The following is a 20,318-nucleotide window of genomic DNA, read 5'->3' as shown; positions in this document are numbered from 1 at the left end:
CCCTCTGCTTCTCAACATCCTTTAACTTCGCCGTCAGCTCTATTACTTTTGCACTCATGCTAGAAAGATCGGCTTCTTTCTTCTTAACATCCTCCACTTCCTTCGAATAGTTCTCCTTGATCTCCTTCAGCTCCTTCTCCATTTCCGATAGCTTGCCCTCCAATTCAGCAACCTTTTTACCCTTTAATTCCAGCTCCTCCTTCAAACTTGGATCTTGCTTAACCTCGGCAATCCTTCGATGCTTCTTCTCTCGGCTACACCCTAAACTGGCAAGCCTGAACCCAATTACCTACAAATAAATAAAAAAACAGCACTACCCTCAGTATTCCCACTATGTATCAAACACCAAAAGTAACCTCAAAAAATACAAGTACCTGCATATACCAATCTATGGCAGCATCGCCAACTTCCTCAGCCAACGTGACATCAGACAAATTTTGACATATATCATCGGCAACAGTCATATAGGGGTAGTCCTTCCCCACAACGATGACCCATCACTCTGACCAGTAACATCATGTAATCTCTGTTGACTTTTGAAAAAACTTTCAATCTCCTCAAAGGAAACTTCACCACCATCATCCTCGGAACCTTCCAATAAATCAACAACACTTGTCTTCCTCTTCCTCGCAATGACCTTTCTTCTCCCAGGTTTTGGCTGATTAACTTCGTCAACAACCATAGCCTTCTCTACTTTAGAAGTAGAACCCTCTTTATCAACATTTTTGCTCTTCACCCGAGCTCTTAGAGTAGACGCCGACACCCCTAGATACTTTCCACCTGAAACCATAAAAAACATATACATCAGAGCTATAGTTCAAAACCCATAAACACAAACAATGTAAACAAAACTCACCTAAATACTCTACCACAGCCTGCCTATCTTCCTCCCATTTCAGCAAATCAAACACCGACAATAACTCTTTTCGGTCAATAACCTCCACTAAGTATTCAATGATACATTCATTCTTTGAACTAATGATCTCCGGCCCCAAAATACTCTGAGGCTCCGAACACCACCAAAGTGAAAATCTCTCCCTTAAATGCTCATCAACATAAAATGGAAACTGCCCTTCAGCACTGGTGACCTTCAAGAACATCTCCTTAAAATCTTTAAAGGACGACTTATATAGCTTAAAAATAGCAAACCTTGGAGAACTATTCAAATTCACCCATCCCCCTTTCCAGACACCTTTTGCTTGAAAGAAAGAAAAGAACAACTCCACAGAAGGAGCCTCCTCCAGAAAATCCATCAAAATTTCAAAACCTCGCAAAAATGCCCATCCATTAGGGTGCAGTTGCGAAGGCGCACAGTTAAGCTGCCTCAAAACCTGACACTCAAAATCATTGAACGGCAACCTCACCTTCAATTCCTCCAACACACAGCTATACATATAGAAAAACTCAAACCCTTCCTCCCTATGAAAAACACGATCGCTAAGAGCACAAGGACGCAGCTCAAACAAAACCCCCAAACCACCCCTTGCTATTTTACTCTTATCTATCTCTTTCACAGATTCTTCATCCAAGAATAGTGAGCATCGCTTCCTCACATCATCACCCACCCAATCGTATGACCAATCAACTTTTTCTTCCTTATCTTTCTCAAAACCCATTTCAATAATAAAGAAGAAGAAGGGAAGTTACAGAGATGAAGAGAAGAAAAATGTACCTCTTTTGCTCATTCTTTTTTCCTAAATGCAGCTGATACGCCCGAAACTTAGAACCAAATACAAACACCCCTTGGACTCCAAAAAGGAATTAACTTCCCACTAAAAACGATTTTCGAAAACAACCCAATCAATCACATCAAAAGTCATCACCAGTATTGGGAACACGCAAAGCCTGCAGCACGCATTAAATTTTTCTCTCTCCTCTATTTATAGCACTACTTACCCATTAAAAACTATTTAACAAAGCAGATTGAACTGGAGGCTACAACACATAATCACCTGCCGAACTCTCCAAAAACTGACTTATACACCAGCTCAAATGACCGATTTATACTTCATTAAAAGCTCAACCTGCTTCATTAAAATACTTTCTCAGGCCAAGCTTGGGGGCTATGATCCGGTCGTTACAAATTCAACATCATAAATCGGCATTATCGTTCATAACTCGGCACTATTCAGATCATTACTCAGAAAGACGACGTTATAGTTCGGCAATTCAATCATTAAATCGGCGTTTCCATCATTAAATCGGCCACTTACGTTACAGCTCAGCTTAACGGATTGATTCACAAAAGTGAAACGTCTGACCTAATGTTTCACCTTATTTATTGCCCTTTAATACAGGTAATAAAGGAGAATTATAACAGACTGATACATTTTCACCTACAAAAAGGTATGATCTCCCATCTAAATAGGACATTGAATTCTCAATACTAACGTAAGCTTCGAAGTGCCTTTGCAGGTACACTCCTCCCTGTTTCTTGCTTGAAGCTCTACGCGATTGGACACCCTGTTGGAGAAAAACTCGGATTATCATAAGGCTTGAAGGTCGACATCGAAAGTAATAGCTCGGCGCCGGCTCCCAGAGACTGAGCTCTCCCTCCAGGTATCCATACAAGAACACATATTATTGTCATTGTACATAGTAACTAGACTACATGAGTCTCCAGAAAAGTATTTGAAAGTCTACAATAATGCACGAACAAGTGTTGAGATTCTTCCACTGAAGTGGGATATGGAATTAGAAGAAGTTCAAGAGCATTTGGATAATTTCATCCAAAATTGTCCCAAGGGGAAAATTTAGCCAATGCAATCATAAGCCCTTACTACAGTCAGAATGTTGCGTGGAATATGGGACCCGATCCCTTTACGGCAGCAAAAGCGATGGCGACATGGATTGCCCAAAAAAAGTACTATGACCATAAATCCAATACGTACATTGGTGGTTATTGTAAAAACTACGAGTTAAATCTCAATTTGACCCCTGAAATTTAGCTCGATACTCAGAATGACCCTCACAATTTCGTTGGCCCCAATTAGAACCCCCAAATTTGTAATTGTGGCTCCAACTTGCCCCTGCCATCATCTCCGTCACCAAAATGCTAATTTGATGCAATTGTATGACACGGTGGACACTACTTAAACGACGGCGCATTGGTTTTGCGCTGAAACCCTTTGAAAACCACACCGTTTCAGTTTTTTGTTGGTTAAAACTCTCTTTCTTTCCACTATGACGATCATAAATTGCCAAACATCAAGAAAACCCTTACACTACGTGGTTTCCAAAGGTTTTGCGTGCGAAACTAATGCGCCGTCGTTTAAGTAGTGTCCAACATGTCATGCAATTGCGCTAGATCAGCATTCCGGTGACGGAGATGATCACAGGGGCAAACTGGAGCCACAATTGTAAATTTGGAGGTTTTAACTGGGGCCAACAAAATTGTGGGGGTCATTCTAAGCATCAGGTCAAATTTCAAGGGCCAAATTGAAATTTAACTCGTTTGAGGTTGTTCGGAAAACCACTATTCATATCGAGTGCGCTAGTGTTAAGTGCGATAAATGCCAAATGAGATGCACCTTTTAATTTGTTGTTTGTCTTTATAATTAAATGTACGCTAAAATTATCTATTAAAATTGAGTAATGTTACTTAATTAAATTATTATAAATAATAAATAAAGATATATGATTAATTAATAACATTTGTATTTATAAGAAAGCGTAAATTACTCTTTTAATTTAATTGACACAATTAATTTCTTTTTATAATTAATTTTTTTTATTATTTAATTATTCTAAAAGTTCATTCCAAATTTAATGTAAATCAAATTATAAAATTTTTTTTCTCATTATTACCACATGCATTTATAATTTTATAATTTTTCTCTTCCAAATAAAAATTTTAAATTCTTATATTTTTAATTCCAAAAAATCTCAAATCACCTCAATACATTTTATAAAAAATTTTAAATTTGATTGATCTCTAGCTATTTATTAAAAATTAAAAATATCTAAAATTGTTGGTTTATGATCTACAAAATAAATTAATAAATAATAATAAAATAGTACCAATTAATTGATTATAGATATTATGTTATAAAATTATAAATATTATACATATAAAAAAGTATGAATGTTAAATTAGAGAATTTAATAACTTCAATTATACAATTCATATTTTATATATAGACTATTATAAAATAAAAAATAAAATATAAACAAAAATTAAGAAATAAAATTTTAAAAATAATTATTAATTTGTCATATTAAAATCAATAAATAAGTATATATAAATAATAAATAAAAATATTGAAATTATGATTTAAATTATGAATGTTATGTGTATGAACTTATAAATGTTATGAGTAAATTTATCAATTGAATAAATTAATTTAATTATTTAATATTTTTTTTAAATCCAATTATAATAAAATTTGAAAATATATATGTGGCTCAGAATAAATCTTTTCACTTTAAAAAAAATGAAACAAATTTTCAAATTGTTAAAGATGGTGATTTAAAAAAATTATATGTTGATTTAAATGTATGATATCTTTAAAAAAATATTAAAATAATTTGAATTATAATTTAAAATATATAATAAAATATAATTTAGAATTAAATAAGATTAATTATAAAAATTATGTGTATAAATATATAGATATTACATAACAAAAAATGGGCCTTTGTTATTATAATATAAATTAAATACCATATATATAAATTATGTGTATTCATTATTTAATAAGAATGTAAGTTGATAAATGTATACGTTTATAATATGCTATTTAATATATGTAATCAATATTTTTATATACAATAAATATTTCGGTAAAAAAAATGAGGCGCATGAAAGGATAATAATTAAACTTTGCTCATCTCATTAAATAAAGTTAAAAATAGAAGATTTTAACTGATTTTGATTTCTTAACTTTGGTTTTCAAACATTTTTTATTAAAATTATTTATGAGTATATAATACAAGTTAAAATACAAAATATACCTCAATAAAATTAGGTAAAGAGTAATATATTAAATAAATACTAAATTCTTATTATTCTCATGATGATAGCATTATGGATGCTAATTGAGGAACTATTAGTGATTTTATTATGCCACTGATAAATGCATAATTGGGAATGAGTTAGATGATAAAATCAATGACCTCCTAGAAGTTACATGTGAATGTGTTATGCTATCATGTGAATGTATAACACTAGCTATTAGAGCTGACTTAGATAGATGAAAGGCAGAGTCTATGCAGCAACCAACAAATAGACTGTAATTAATAATTTGATAAATTGTAATTAGATATTTGCTATGGTCTTTAAAAGTATACAAATTAAAAAATTTTAAATATTCAAAATTTACTAAAAAAATTAGACAATAAATAATATTAGATGCCATAGAATTGGCCTTGTAATTAATATGTCACATTATACATCTAAGCATAAGTTTTGACTTGCTAATTAGGCCTAATGATCAATAACTGTTAAAACATTTATATCAAGTTAGAGAGAGGGGGGTTTTAAATCAAACATTTATATTAAGTTAACCCACACATATATGATATAATTTTAGCAATACAAATGGTTATTTTTGTAGAGAAATTATGTTTATATTTCTTTTTTTATATTATTAATTCCAAGACATTATTTGCAATACTAATTTTGGTGAGATCAATATTTTTATTATGGCAAACATAATTTAGATTCACCAATCTTAACGAAATTAATAATTTTATTGTAGAAACTCACTTTAATTGATCAAGTTAAAGATATAAAATAGACTTTTTACTTCTAAGAGAATTTAAAATAAAATAAACATAATATTTATATCATATTCATCTCACATTCACTTTAAAATAAAAGGATACATGAATTATTTATACCAATAAACAAGAAAAAGCCTTTATAATTTAAATAGTATAGAATTAATATATAACACAGTTTAATTACTATATATGTATGTGCTAAACAATATAAAATTTGTATCCCATTGTTATATAACACAGTTTTAACTACTATTTCTCCTTCTTCCTGCATCATTATTTGATTAAGGTATTTACAAACTTTTTTAATTTGACCTCAAGTTGTTATGAAAAATCAGAGTCAAGAATCATCAATTATATATAATCGTTATACTGCTCTAATTGATAATTAATATTTCATATTTCTTTCTTGATCACTAGTAATTAAATCAATACATGTATTCAAATATATCAAAAGGCAACTATATGATATATATAAATAGATTGTACATAGTCATTATTCATTACACTGGTATTGAATGCATGAACAGCGATATTGATGAGGAAAAAGTAATAAGTATCAAGCTTTCTAACATGAGGTTAGAAGGGCAATTTCCTCATTGCATTGAGAATTTCTCATGGCTGCAGAATCTGAACCTTTCACACAACAAGCTCTTTGGGAATATCCCACCTGATATTTCAAGTAAGCTTCCATATCTAACCTCACTTGACCTATCAAACTGTTGGAGATAAGTGTGTATGTCCAACAAAATACTATCATGAATTATTATTATTATTATTCCTTTTTATAAGAATAAACTTTTATAATTTATGATAGTGTCCTTAATTAAAAATTAGAAACGAATAATTACGATAGGGATCGTAATAATGAGATATACGTTTTTTGAATACTTTTAATTTAAATTGTTCTTAATCGTAGAATCACTAAAAATGGGACATTAGTGATTCGGATAGATTAATATATATATAATAGTTTTCATTGGATGAAGATTAATAGATCTCATTTGTTAAATTATATATATAAATGGTATATATAGAGATATAACCATTGAACTGACTCACTCTAAGAATTCCTAATGGTTATAATTACCGTATATTTGTCAATAGGATATTCTTATGATGAACATAATATTAGAATTTTCCTTTGACCTGCGACTATCATAGTAATTAACAATGTATTTGTTATACTTTGATTCTGGACACCTAACACCCTACGGTGTTAGTTGAATGGACATTGGGTATGATTTAAATACTTGTAGAATTAATGATTAGTCAAAATGGAATCCATCAACTATGGTAATGAGTTTGAGCTCTACGATTGTAATGAATGAAATGAACAATACCTTGGCCAAGGGGTTTGAATGAATTAAGAAATGAGTTTCTTAAGTCATTCATAATTCATTATAATAATGGTAACAAGTTAGAGTTTGACAATCAAACCGTACTCTAAAAGTTAGCCAAGAGCTGAAAAGATGGAAGGAGTTGTATTTTTGTTTATCTTGGGTTCTTAGTAAAAAATATTATTACTTCATACTATCGGGTCGTCAAGGAGCGTTGCTAGACGCCAACCTTGATTAGTAAATTTAGTATGACTAATATACTACCCGCTTAGTATTGAACCTATGGGGTCACACACTAACGAGTGTTCTAATCCTTGGTAAATAATTATTTAATTATTATTTTGATTAGATCAAATAAATAATTATATTAATTCAAATGGAGTATTATTATATTCTTTGCTAGCACCATGAATATAATAATATTATAATTGAGAATATTAAATAATTAATTATTTATTCTATGATGAGTTTTAAATATGGATAAGATACTAACTGATTTTGTCTCAAATTAAGTTGTAATTTGATTCACAAATCAGTCACCAATCTCATACTATATATGTGTATATGATAAAAGAAAGAAAATATAAGTTTTCTCTTTTTACCTCCACATACACAAATATTCCAAATTCTTAGTGAAGAATTGCTGGTGCAAGGAGTTGCAAGAAACTTCTCAGTTAAATCCATTGGTCAAAGAGTTGACAACAAGGATTAGTCTCGGTGTGGATACACATAGTACCTTCGTACCATCGAAGGAGAAAGCTTTATTCACTAGGGTACTCAGGTATTGGCATCTAACCCATCTTATTTCAATAAAATTTTAAGCACAAAATAGATCAATAGGATTACTTTATTACTTCCGCTGCGTGTTATGAACACTCGTAATCCTTCAGTGGTATCAGAGCCATGGCACTTTTGTGTTTAAAGTTTTATTGCAAAAATTTTCATAATTAATAGGATTAATTTAAGTTTTGTTATTATAGTGAATGTGATTCCTAATAATGGTATGAGATGCCATTGTCAAAATTATAAATTTATGTGGGATAAAATTATATGTATGTTAAGGAACATACTGTTGTTATTGTTTTATTTATTTATGAAATAAAACTGAAAGGAAAAAGGGATAAATAAATTTTATACTTTGTTTACGAGGAGTTACCTGACAACCAGGAGATTCGTACTCAAGGATAAAATTTATATATGTATTTGATACATGGAATGAATTAATTTTTACTTGAACCTAGACAATATAGGGGTATAAAATATAATTCAATTAAATAATAACCTGACAACCAGGTAATTATTTGGGATTAAAATTGTATGTGATACATTTAATCATCTATTTAAAATTATATGAGTAATGACTTGACAACCAAGATACTCATTCATGATTTTAAATATTTTTTTTTAAGAAATAAAAGATTTCTTAATTTTCTATAATAATAATTATTGTAGAAAGTGTTATTTGTATGTGTGAATGCGTACTTATATTTGTTTTTTTCCTTTTAGATTCATGAATAATATGTCTGCTCTATCACTGCGTGGCATACTTGAAAATAACAAATTGGCTGGAGCCAATTATGATGATTGGTATCGCAATTTGAGAATTGTTCTCATGCATGAAAGGCTAATTGATATAATCGATAAGCCTGCTGTTACGGCCCCAGTTCCTAAAGAGGATGGAAGTATTGATAATGAGGCAACCAAGACTTATGAGAAGTACTTGGAAAATTGTCTTACTGCCAAATGCATCATTTTGGCATCCATGGGTTCTGATCTTCAGAGGCAACATCAGGATATGGATCCACCAACTATTGTTGAACATCTTAAGAAGATGTATGGTGCACAAAGTAAGACAGCCCGATATCAATTGTCCAAAACTTTGTTTAGATCCACACTTGATGTGGACTCTCCTGTTGGACCCCATGTTCTTAAGATGATTGATCTTATTGAACAACTTGAGAAGTTGGGATGCAAATTGGGCAAAGAACTTTCACAAGATTTGATCTTGCAATCTCTTCCAGAAACTTTTTCACAATTCATTGTTAGCTTTAATATGATTAAAGTAAGCTGTGATCTTCATGAAATGCTCAACATGCTAATTGATTATGAGAATCAAATTGCATCTGAGAAAAAGAAAGGAGTTGCTATGGTAGTTGGCAGCTCTTCTAAGAAGAAAGGAAAGTGGAAAGCAAAAGGAAATGGAAAGAATAATTTTAAAAGAGAACCCATGGCACCTAAGTGTGGTGTGACCAAACCCAAGGGTAAGCAAGAAAAGGCTGACAAAAATGATGCTGAATGCTTTTATTGTAAAGGAAAAGGTCATTGGAAAAGAAACTGCAAGGAGTACCTTGCTTCTTTGAAAACCAAAGAGGAAGGTAAGACATACTTGAAAACAGTTTTCATGATTTCTTTGGCTACTATTAATTCTTCCATATGGGTATTAGATACCGGAAGTGCTCATAATATTTGCAATTCGTTGCAGGGACTACGAGTAAGTAGATGGCTGAAAAAGGGAGAAACTTACCTTCAAGTCGGGAACAGAGCAAATGTTGTTGCAGTAGCTATAGGATCTATTTCTTTAGCAATGCCTACGGGCAAGACATTAGTATTGGAGAATTGTCATTATGTTCCTAATTTTGTTGCAAATGTTATTTCTGTTTCTATGTTGGACAAACGTGGTTTTTATTTTAATATTAAAAATGGCATTTGTTCTACTTATTATGGTGATGACTTATACGTAAATGGCTATCTCCAATATGGCATTTATATTCTTCCCGATTTAAATGGTAATTCTGTCATGCATGTTTCTACTCTTAAAAGAGAGAGGAATAATCAAGTAAATGAATCATATCTTTGGCATTGTAGACTTGGTCATATAGGAGAAAAAAGAATTTCTAAGTTACATAAAGAAGGTTACCTTAACAAATATGATTATGAATCATATGTAACTTGTGAATCCTGTCTCAAAGGAAAAATGACCAAAACTCCATTTATGGGACATGGAGAAAGGGCTACAGAATTATTGGGACTAATACATACAGATGTTTGTGGACCAATGAAAATTCAAGCCAAAGGAGGATATTCTTATTTTATCACTTTCACTGATGATATGTCTAGATATGGCTTTGTGTATCTTATGAAACACAAATCTGAGTCATTTGAAATGTTCAAAATTTTTCGCAGTGAAGTTGAAAATCAAACAGGTAAAAGCATTAAGGTGCTTAGATCTGATAGAGGAGGAGAATATCTAAATGATCATTTTCTTGAGTACTTAAAGAAAAATGGGATTCTTTCTCAATGGACACCTCCTGGTACCACACAACACAATGGTGTTTCAGAGAGGAGGAATCGAACTTTATTAGATATGGTTCGATCCATGATGGGTTTTACTGATCTTCCATTGAATTTATGGGGCTATGCTTTAGAAACAGCAGCATATTTGCTAAATAAAGTACCAGCATTGCAAAATACCAAAACTTGGCTATCTCAACAATTCTCCATGAAAGATTTGGGAGAAGCAGCCTATATTCTAGGAATAAAAATCTATAGAGATAGATCTAAAAGGTTGCTTGGACTCTCACAGTCTATGTACATTGATACCATTTTGAAAAGGTATAACATGGAAAATTCCAAAAAGGGCTATTTACCAATAGGCACTGGAATTACTCTCAACAGAAAGGATTGTCCTAAAACTTCTGAAGAGAGAGTACGCATGAGTAGAATACCATATGCTAGTGCAGTGGGAGCTATCATGTATACCATGACATGTACACGTCCTGATGTCGCATATGCGCTAGGAGTAGCCAGTCGATATCAGGCAAATCCCGGTGAGGAACATTGGAAGGTGGTTAAATCCATTCTTAAATATTTAAGAAGAACCAAAGACCAATTCCTCATCTATGGAGATTCTGAACTTATACCAAAAGGGTTCACTGATGCAAGTTTTGCCTCAGATAAAGATGATAGCAAATCTACTTCAGGTTATGTTTTCACCTTAAATGGTGGTGCAGTGAGTTGGAAAAGTTCCAAACAAGCTACTGTAGCTGATTCAACGACTGAAGCTGAGTATATAGCAGCAAGTGAGGCTGCTAAAGAAGCTGTGTGGATGAAGAAGTTCATAAACGAGCTTGGTGTGGTACCTTCAATTAAAGAACCACTTCCGTTACTGTGTGACAATAATGGAGCAATTGCACAAGCAAAAGAGCCAAGATCACATCAAAAATCTAAGCATATCTTGAGAAGGTATCATTTGATAAGAGAGATCGTTGAACGTGGAGACGTTGAAATTCAAAAGGTTGCTGGGAAGGATAATGCAGCAGACCCATTCACTAAGGCGCTTGGATCAAAAGAGTTTGATAAGCACATGTGGGAATTGGGATTGAAATATATGACTGATTGGCTCTAGTGCAAGTGGGAGATTTTGTTGGAAATACATGTATGCCCTAGATCCAATCTGTCATTGGCTCTAGTGCAAGTGGGAGATTGTTGGAGATAAGTGTATATGTCCAACAAAATACTATCATGAATTATTATTATTATTATTCCTTTTTATAAAAATAAACTTTTATAATTTATGATAGTGTCCTTAATTAAAAATTAGAAACGAATAATTACGATAGGGATCGTAATAATGAGATATACGTTTTTTGAGTACTTTTAATTTAAATTGTTCTTAATCGTAGAATCACTAAAAATGGGACATTAGTGATTCGGATAGATTAATATATATATAATAGTCTTCATTGGATGAAGATTAATAGATCTCATTTGTTAAATTATATATATAAATGGTATATATAGAGATATAACCATTGAACTGACTCACTCTAAGAATTCCTAATGGTTATAATTACCGTATATTTGTCAATAGGATATTCTTATGATGAACATAATATTAGAATTTTCCTTTGACCTGCGACTATCATAGTAATTAACAATGTATTTGTTATACTTTGATTCTGGACACCTAACACCCTACGGTGTTAGTTGAATGGACATTGGGTATGATTTAAATACTTGTAGAATTAATGATTAGTCAAAATGGAATCCATCAACTATGGTAATGAGTTTGAGCTCTACGATTGTAATGAATGAAATGAACAATACCTTGGCCAAGGGGTTTGAATGAATTAAGAAATGAGTTTCTTAAGTCATTCATAATTCATTATAATAATGGTAACAAGTTAGAGTTTGACAATCAAACCGTACTCTAAAAGTTAGCCAAGAGCTGAAAAGATGGAAGGAGTTGTATTTTTGTTCATCTTGGGTTCTTAGTAAAAAATATTATTACTTCATACTATCGGGTCGTCAAGGAGCGTTGCTAGACGCCAACCTTGATTAGTAAATTTAGTATGACTAATATACTACCCGCTTAGTATTGAACCTATGGGGTCACACACTAACGAGTGTTCTAATCCTTGGTAAATAATTATTTAATTATTATTTTGATTAGATCAAATAAATAATTATATTAATTCAAATGGAGTATTATTATATTCTTTGCTAGCACCATGATATATAATATTATAATTGAGAATATTAAATAATTAATTATTTATTCTATGATGAGTTTTAAATATGGATAAGATCCTAACTGATTTTGTCTCAAATTAAGTTGTAATTTGATTCACAAATCAGTCACCAATCTCATACTATATATGTGTATATGATAAAAGAAAGAAAATATAAGTTTTCTCTTTTTACCTCCACATACACAAATATTCCAAATTCTTAGTGAAGAATTGCTGGTGCAAGGAGTTGCAAGAAACTTCTCAGTTAAATCCATTGGTCAAAGAGTTGACAACAAGGATTAGTCTCGGTGTGGATACACATAGTACCTTCGTACCATCGAAGGAGAAAGCTTTATTCACTAGGGTACTCAGGTATTGGCATCTAACCCATCTTATTTCAATAAAATTTTAAGCACAAAATAGATCAATAGGATTACTTTATTACTTCCGCTGCGTGTTATGAACACTCGTAATCCTTCACAAACAACAACTTTTATGGTGAAATCCCAAAGGCTATTGCAAACGTATTTTTGTAATTGGACTGTATTAAACGAAAATATCTAATCTAAAAATTGCATTATCAAATGCCCACGTCCACAATCATAAACTCATCAAAATATCCAACCATGAATCTAGATAATAATTAATATAATTATTTTTTAATTATTAGATAAACACCAATTTTAATCTAGCTAAACTGACTGCAAAAACACAATTCTTGTCTCCTGCAAGTACAAACTCCAACGCAGGTGTGGGTCCCTTTGTTCGACATCTTCTACCCCTAGCCTTATGTGCACATTCTTCCATTTGACAAGTAAACTTCTATGGGTGTGTTTAGTTTTGCGTTAGTTAGAAGGAAGAGAAGCACGTGTGAGTGTATTGAACGCTTCCTCTTTTTGTTTGGATGCTTTTTTTTTTTAAACGCCAACGTGATTTTAGGTTCTTAACGTGCGTTTATAAGAAGCTAGAAATTGTAGCTTCTGCGTTTAGATAATCACGTTAGGATTGAATTTATTTTGTTTTATCAATTCTACCCTTTACTTCTTTGTTTGTAGTCCTTTTAGTATTCAAATATTTTAAATATATAATTATATTTTTTTATTAAATTTTTACTTTTGATTTTGTATAAAAAAATATTTTTGTTTGGCTTTGTTAAAATTTGTAAGTGTAATTCTTGTATATTAATTTATTATTATAATTTTGTTATAATATAAATTATTGATCCCATTAAAAAGAACAAAATAAATAAAAAATTAATTATAACTAAGAATCAAGTCATGAATAATTAAAATTTATAGTTTAAAATAATATTAAATAAAAGAGTACAGAGAGTATTAAAAAAATTATAAGTAATATAATTTAATAAAGTATATTTTGATATATATTTTTCATATATTATTTTTGCTTTTGATATAAAAATATATTTTGTCAATTTTTATATATTATTTTTATTTTAGTAAGTAAATATTAATTTTATTATAAAATTAATTAATAATATTTATTTAAATAAATAAATTAAAATGATAGAATAATATAAAAAATTTATTTAATTTGATGTCTATTTTAGTAATTTTTTATCTAAAAGTAATTTTGAGTAGTGTAATCCAAACAATATTTACTTTACTATAATCCATTTTGATAAAAGATTACCAAACATAAATCACTTTAACACAAACTCACTTTTCATCGAAATCAAGTTTGCAAAATCAATTTTATGCAAACTCCGTTTACAAACTGAAATCCAAACACACACTATATATATAGAACAAACTGCCAATTTACACACTAACAAAGTCATATATATATATATATATATATATATATATATTATTTTGTGTATTTTCTCTTTCGTACATCTTTCACTTTTAGTATGAAAAATAATTACAAAAGATGAATGAAAATAAAAAATATCTTTTATACCATAAAAAATATTAAAAATGTAACTTTATTAATTATCACTTACCAAAATATGTTAGTATTCTACCATACCAACACGTAAGAATATGATCGGCTAATATATACTATAAGTTTGCAATAGCTTTCTATTCTCGTTCTTGTTGCATTGATCTTCTAGATTTTATGGTGATCAATTTTAGCTTATAACTATGGTTGTGTTTGCCCAAGTTTTTTTTGCTGCCTTACATGCATAATATATTGAAAGTTAAAACAGTACGCAATTAGTATTAATCACTAATTTTTTCCAATAATTAACAAATTCTTGACCCTCAATGAAGAAAAGTAAAGATTAGTAGATCAAATAACAATTAAAAAAAATAATGAATTAAGTCAATTAGTTAGATTGAGAATCGTTTAATTATGTGATTTAGTTGTATAAACTAAAATTATCTGTTTAAAAAATGTTCATTAACGATTAAATTGGCCAAGAATCGATCGGTCAAATTAAATCGAAAACTGATCAATTTTTGGTGAGTGTCTCTTTTTTTTTATGATTTTTGTGGTATGAGTATCTCTAATGAAAGACAAAAAAATACTTTTTATATATAATAAATCAAAAATATTTAATAATTAAAATAAATTAAACAAAAATAATTAAAATTTATCTTATTTAATATTTATTAATTATATAGATAAATTTTGATTATTTTTTATTTTTCAAGCATTACCGAATATAGTTTTAATTAGGTTAATTAATTTGTTGTACGCGTGAATTGAGAAGAGCAAACATGACCATGCATCTATTATTTAAAGAGAGTCATTTAAATAAAGATGTTTAAAATATTTTTTTAAAGTTGTTTTTTAATTATTAAAATTTAACATATATAATTAATTAAATTATATTATTTTTATCAAAATTAGACCAAATAAATCGATTTGACCGAAAAACTAGTAAACTAAATCTTGAATCAATCTAAATTAATATTTTTTAATAAAAAATATAACTATAATATTCTTATGGGTAAAGTATATTTTTTGTCCTTGAAGTTTGATGAAAATTTCAAAAATACCTCTAAGTTTTATTTTGTTTCAATTTTGCCCCAGAAATTTTCGATTTGTATCAAATATACCCTGACGGCTAATTTTTCAAAATATTTAGGACCGATTTGACAACAATTTCATAATAACAACCCCTCAACACAAGTAAATCAAATATAATTTTCATGCATTATTATTAGATTGGTCTTAAATTTTTTTGAAAATTTAGTCGTCGAGGGTATACTTGATGCAAATCGAAAACTTTTGGAATAAAATTAAAACAAAATAAAATTTAGGGGTATTTTTAAAATTTTTGCCAAATTTCAAGGACAAAAAGTATGTTTTACCCTACTCTTATTATAAAAAATGATTAAAATATATCTATTATATATATCAATTTAAAAAAATTTAAATCCTAACCTTACGAGGGCATAGAAAAAAATGCTAGAATTTAGAGTTCTATATATATATATATATATATCATTTTCTATTATAGGGATATTGTAGTTATTTTTTATAAAAAATATTAATTTAAATCATTTCAAAATTTGATTTACCGATTTTTTAGTCAAATCGATTTGTCCGTTCTAATTTTAACACGATTTAATTGATTACATGTGTTAAATTTTAATTGCTAAAAAATATCTTAAAAAAAGATGTTTTAAATGTCTTTATGTGAGTGACTTTCTTATTTAAACAGTAGTGCTAGAATGAAGGTCGGTACATTTTATGATGTATAGTTATTAATTAATCATTATTAATATTTTTAATGGTATAAGATTATATTTAATAGTATAAGATTTTTTTTTTACCAAAAATAGGAGACTTTAACCCGCAATCTCTTAATTGAGTATAGAAAAACTATGTCATTTGAGTTATAACTCATTAGCATTTAATAGTATAAGATTACACACTCATTTTTATTGATTAAATACTAATTAAATTTTAATAAAAATTGAATCTTTAGAATTTTTTTTATTTAAAGCGTCCATTGTATCGTCTTTGATTAAAAAACGTTTTGGCCGTATATATTAAAGTAAACACCTTTATTAAATAAAAGTATAAAATAAAATCTACCACCATAATCTAGTAGCTATTATAAAAGGTCAGGCCAACGATCATCGATTATACTTGATCATTAAGCTGCTCTAATAATTGATAATTAATAATTTATACATGTATTCAAGTACACGAAAAGGTAACTATAACATAGTATAAATAGATGATACATATCCAAACCTAAACACTTCTCTTCTAAAACAATAAAACAAAGATGAAGATGGTAATAATAATAATAATAATAATAAGCTTTATAAGTATATTATTGCCATTGTGCAGAGTAGATGGGGTAGAAGATTCTCCAAAAGAGTATTTGAAAGTCCATAATGATGCACGAGCAAACGTTGGGGTTCCTCCGCTGAAGTGGCATGTGAAATTAGCAAAAGAAGCTCAAAAGCATTTGATTAAATTCATCCATAATTGTCTCATGGGAAAAATTCAGCCAATCCCAAACCCTTACTACGGCCAGAATGTTGCGTGGAATTTGGCATCCGATCACTTTACGGGAGCAAAAGCGGTGGCGATGTGGGTTGCCCAGAAAAAATACTACGACTATAAATCCAATTCGTGCATTGGTGGTGATTGTGAATTCTACACTCAAGTTGTTTGGAGAAACACTACTCATGTTGGGTGTGCTGCAGTTAAGTGCCAGAAATGCCAAATGAAATGCACCCTTGTTGTTTGTTTTTATAGTCCTCTAGGAAACATTGTTGGTGAACATCCTTACTAGTTAATTAAACTACTTTTATTAAGTGTACACTAAAATTATCTATTAAAATTGAGTAATGTTAGATAGTCAAATTATTATAAACAATAAATAAAGATATATGATTAATTAATAATATTTGTATTTTATAAGAAAGCGTGAATCATTCTTTTAATTTAATTAATACAATTAATTTCTTTTTATAATTATCTTTTTTCATCATTTAATTGTTCTAAAAGTTCATTCCAAATTTAATGTGAATCAAATTCTAAAAATTTTTTTCTCATTACTACCACATGCATTTATAATTTTATAATTTTTTCTCCCAAATAAAAATTTTAAAATTTTATATTTTTAATTTAAAAAAATCTCAAATCACCTCAATACATTTTATAAAAAATTTTAGATTTGATTGATCTCTAGCTATTTATTAAAAATTAAAAATATCTAAAATTATTGGTTTATGACCTGCAAAATAAATTAATAAATAATAATAAAATAATACCAATTCATTGATTATACATATAAAAAAGTATGAATGTTAAATTAGAGAATTTAATAACTTCTATTATACAACTCATATTTTATATATAGACTATTATAAAATAAAAAATAAAATATAAAATATAAAATATAAACAAACATTGAGAAATAAAATTTTAAAAATAATTATTAATTCGTCATATTAAAATCAATAAATAAACATACATATAAATAATAAATAAAAAATATTAAAATTATGATTTTTTTTGATGTACATGTGAGATAATTTGAAATATATAACAAGACAAATAATTTAAAATTTGGTAATATTAATTGTAAAAATTTATTAATTATATATATAAAATTATGAATGCAATGAGTATGAAATTATGGATGTTATTAAAATAAAATTTTGGATGTTATATGTGCTTTACCTAACTATGAATATTATGTGTATGAACTTATGAATGTTAAGAGTAAATTTGTCAATTGAATAAATTAATTTAATTATTTAGTTCACTGATCCTAGTGATTTTTATTATGCCACTGACAAATGCATAACTGGAAAAGGGTTTGATGATAAAATTCATGGCCTCCTAGAAGTTGCATGAAAATGTGTTAAACCTTCTATGGAACAGAGAGGCCAAAGATGGATGATGTGTATAGAACTATTACAGCCTTGTGGAAAGGTTGAACTATGCAGCAACAATATAATAGACTGTATTTGATTTGGTGAATTATAGTATATATTTTATATTTTGTCCTATCTTACATGATATAAAACAAAATTAACCATAGGATGTGTATAAGTACTTTTAATCTAAAGTTATTTCAGATCAAATTTAATAACTATAGTAATATATGCAGAAGTTTCACATCAGTTAAAGAAAGGAACAAAACATATTTTACAAAACATGAATTTATGGATGTGTTTTGATGGGTTATTGCAAGAAGCTTTGCTATATAAATGAAGAAGGTTTAGCCAGCATATATACTTGATTAATGAGTCATTTCATTCAGCCATTTACAAGCTTTTTAGAATTTGAACCCAAGTTATTATAAAAGATCAGAGGCAGATCATCTAGTAAATAAATGAAACACGTATTCAAGTACATTAAAAGGTAACTATGATATAATATAAATAGCTTATAGATATCCAATCCTAAACGCTTCTCTAATTTTTGGAAAACATTGGCAGAAAACAATAATAAAATGAAGATAAAGATGGTAATAGTAATAAGTTTTGTAAGCAAATTATTGGGTGTGCACCCTTATTGGTTGTCCCTATAGTCCTGCAGGAAATGTTGAAGGCTTTCACCCTTATAAGTTATAGTTTAATTATTAAGGAATGATATATATATTATTTTGTGTATTTTTTCTTTCGTACATCTTTCACTTTTAGTATTAAAAACAATTTCAAAAAATGAAGGAAAATAAAAAATATCTTTTATACCATAAAAAATATTAAAAATGTAAAAAAGAAATGATACAAATATCATTTTTTTTCTTTATTAAATATCACTTACCAAAACATGCTAGTATTCTACGATACCAACACGTAAGAATATGATCGGCTAATATATACTATAAGTTTGCAATAGCTTTCTATTTTCGTTCTTGTTGCATTGATCTTGTAGATTTTATGGTTATCAATTTTAGCTTATAACTATGAATGTGTTTGCCCAAGAATTTTTTTTTTTTTTTTACCTTATATGCATAATATATTAAAAGTTAAAACTAGGTACGCAATTAGTATTGAACCACATATCTCTTATATGTCGGAAAGACCGAATTATATCTTGGTTAAAATAGAATCAATTCAAAAATTAAACTAAACTCCTTAACGTAATTGAATCCTATCCCAACAAACCTCTTTTCCAAAAATCACGTCCTCACGTCGGTCACAGAGATCTCGGTACGAGTTGACGAATAATTCAGCCCTAGCCGAACTATAAATTAAGAGGTGACTGACAAAATGAGGCAGAATATTTAATACACCACTTAATTGATTATGCATATATCTTCTTAAGTAATTTTTTACTGATTTGAGCGTCGGAGTCCTTTTTACAAGTAATGCGCTTGGGTCCGAATTCACGAGGGCACTCTGAGTTGAGATCTAATTTCTAGACACTTGAGACCATTACAGGACCGACGTATATCTCGGAAGGAGTAACCCTCCCAGAACATTTAGTGTCCACCATGGGGCCCCTCGCTTCACTTCTAGTTTTAATTAACACTACTATACTTGGTATGTGCTTTTTTCTTTTCAGGAGCCAAATCATGACGGATCATTCGGTAACTCTCAGGCCAACCCCACCAATGCCGAACTTATGACTACTAATACTGCTTTACAGGCAAAAAATGAACGCATGACCGAACTATTAGCAGCTATGCAGAATAACAACGAGGAGAAGAATGACAAAAGGAAAGCCTAGGACAACCTCCATGAGGAGCAACAATCGAGTTGAATGCAAAGATAGGAGAAATACCTCCGAAAGCAGAAAGACGATGGATTGGTCATTTTTCCAAAGAAATAATGAATTTTGAGATGCCTAAAAAATTTAC

General features: G+C 29.4%; 1 protein-coding gene across 1 annotated transcript; it reads left to right on the top strand.

The window, feature by feature from the left end:
- The first annotated feature begins 12,101 nt into the window (after positions 1-12,101).
- On the top strand, positions 12,102-20,188 carry LOC130956621 (pathogenesis-related protein PRB1-3-like). The gene is made up of 4 exons (XM_057883651.1): positions 12,102-12,144; positions 12,796-12,943; positions 16,844-17,243; positions 20,024-20,188. Exons 1-4 carry the CDS (start codon positions 12,102-12,104, stop codon positions 20,186-20,188), a joined length of 756 nt encoding a protein of 251 aa, XP_057739634.1.
- Positions 20,189-20,318: the final 130 nt, after the last annotated feature.

The sequence above is a fragment of the Arachis stenosperma genome, chromosome 10 (assembly GCF_014773155.1).
Source record: "Arachis stenosperma cultivar V10309 chromosome 10, arast.V10309.gnm1.PFL2, whole genome shotgun sequence".
Lineage (NCBI taxonomy): Eukaryota > Viridiplantae > Streptophyta > Magnoliopsida > Fabales > Fabaceae > Arachis > Arachis stenosperma.
The sequence above is the reverse complement of the archived record's forward strand: the minus strand, read 5'-3'. Positions and strand labels throughout refer to the sequence as shown.

Bases quoted from the DNA above. Each gene is read 5' to 3' on its own strand.
- LOC130956621 (XM_057883651.1), top strand. From the start codon at position 12,102: ATGGAATCCATCAACTATGGTAATGAGTTTGAGCTCTACGATT. The intron at 12,944-16,843 runs GTATTGGCATCT...GCCATTGTGCAG, and splicing joins TTATTCACTAGGGTACTCAG to AGTAGATGGGGTAGAAGATT. The intron at 17,244-20,023 runs GTTTGTTTTTAT...TTTTCTTTTCAG, and splicing joins AAATGAAATGCACCCTTGTT to GAGCCAAATCATGACGGATC.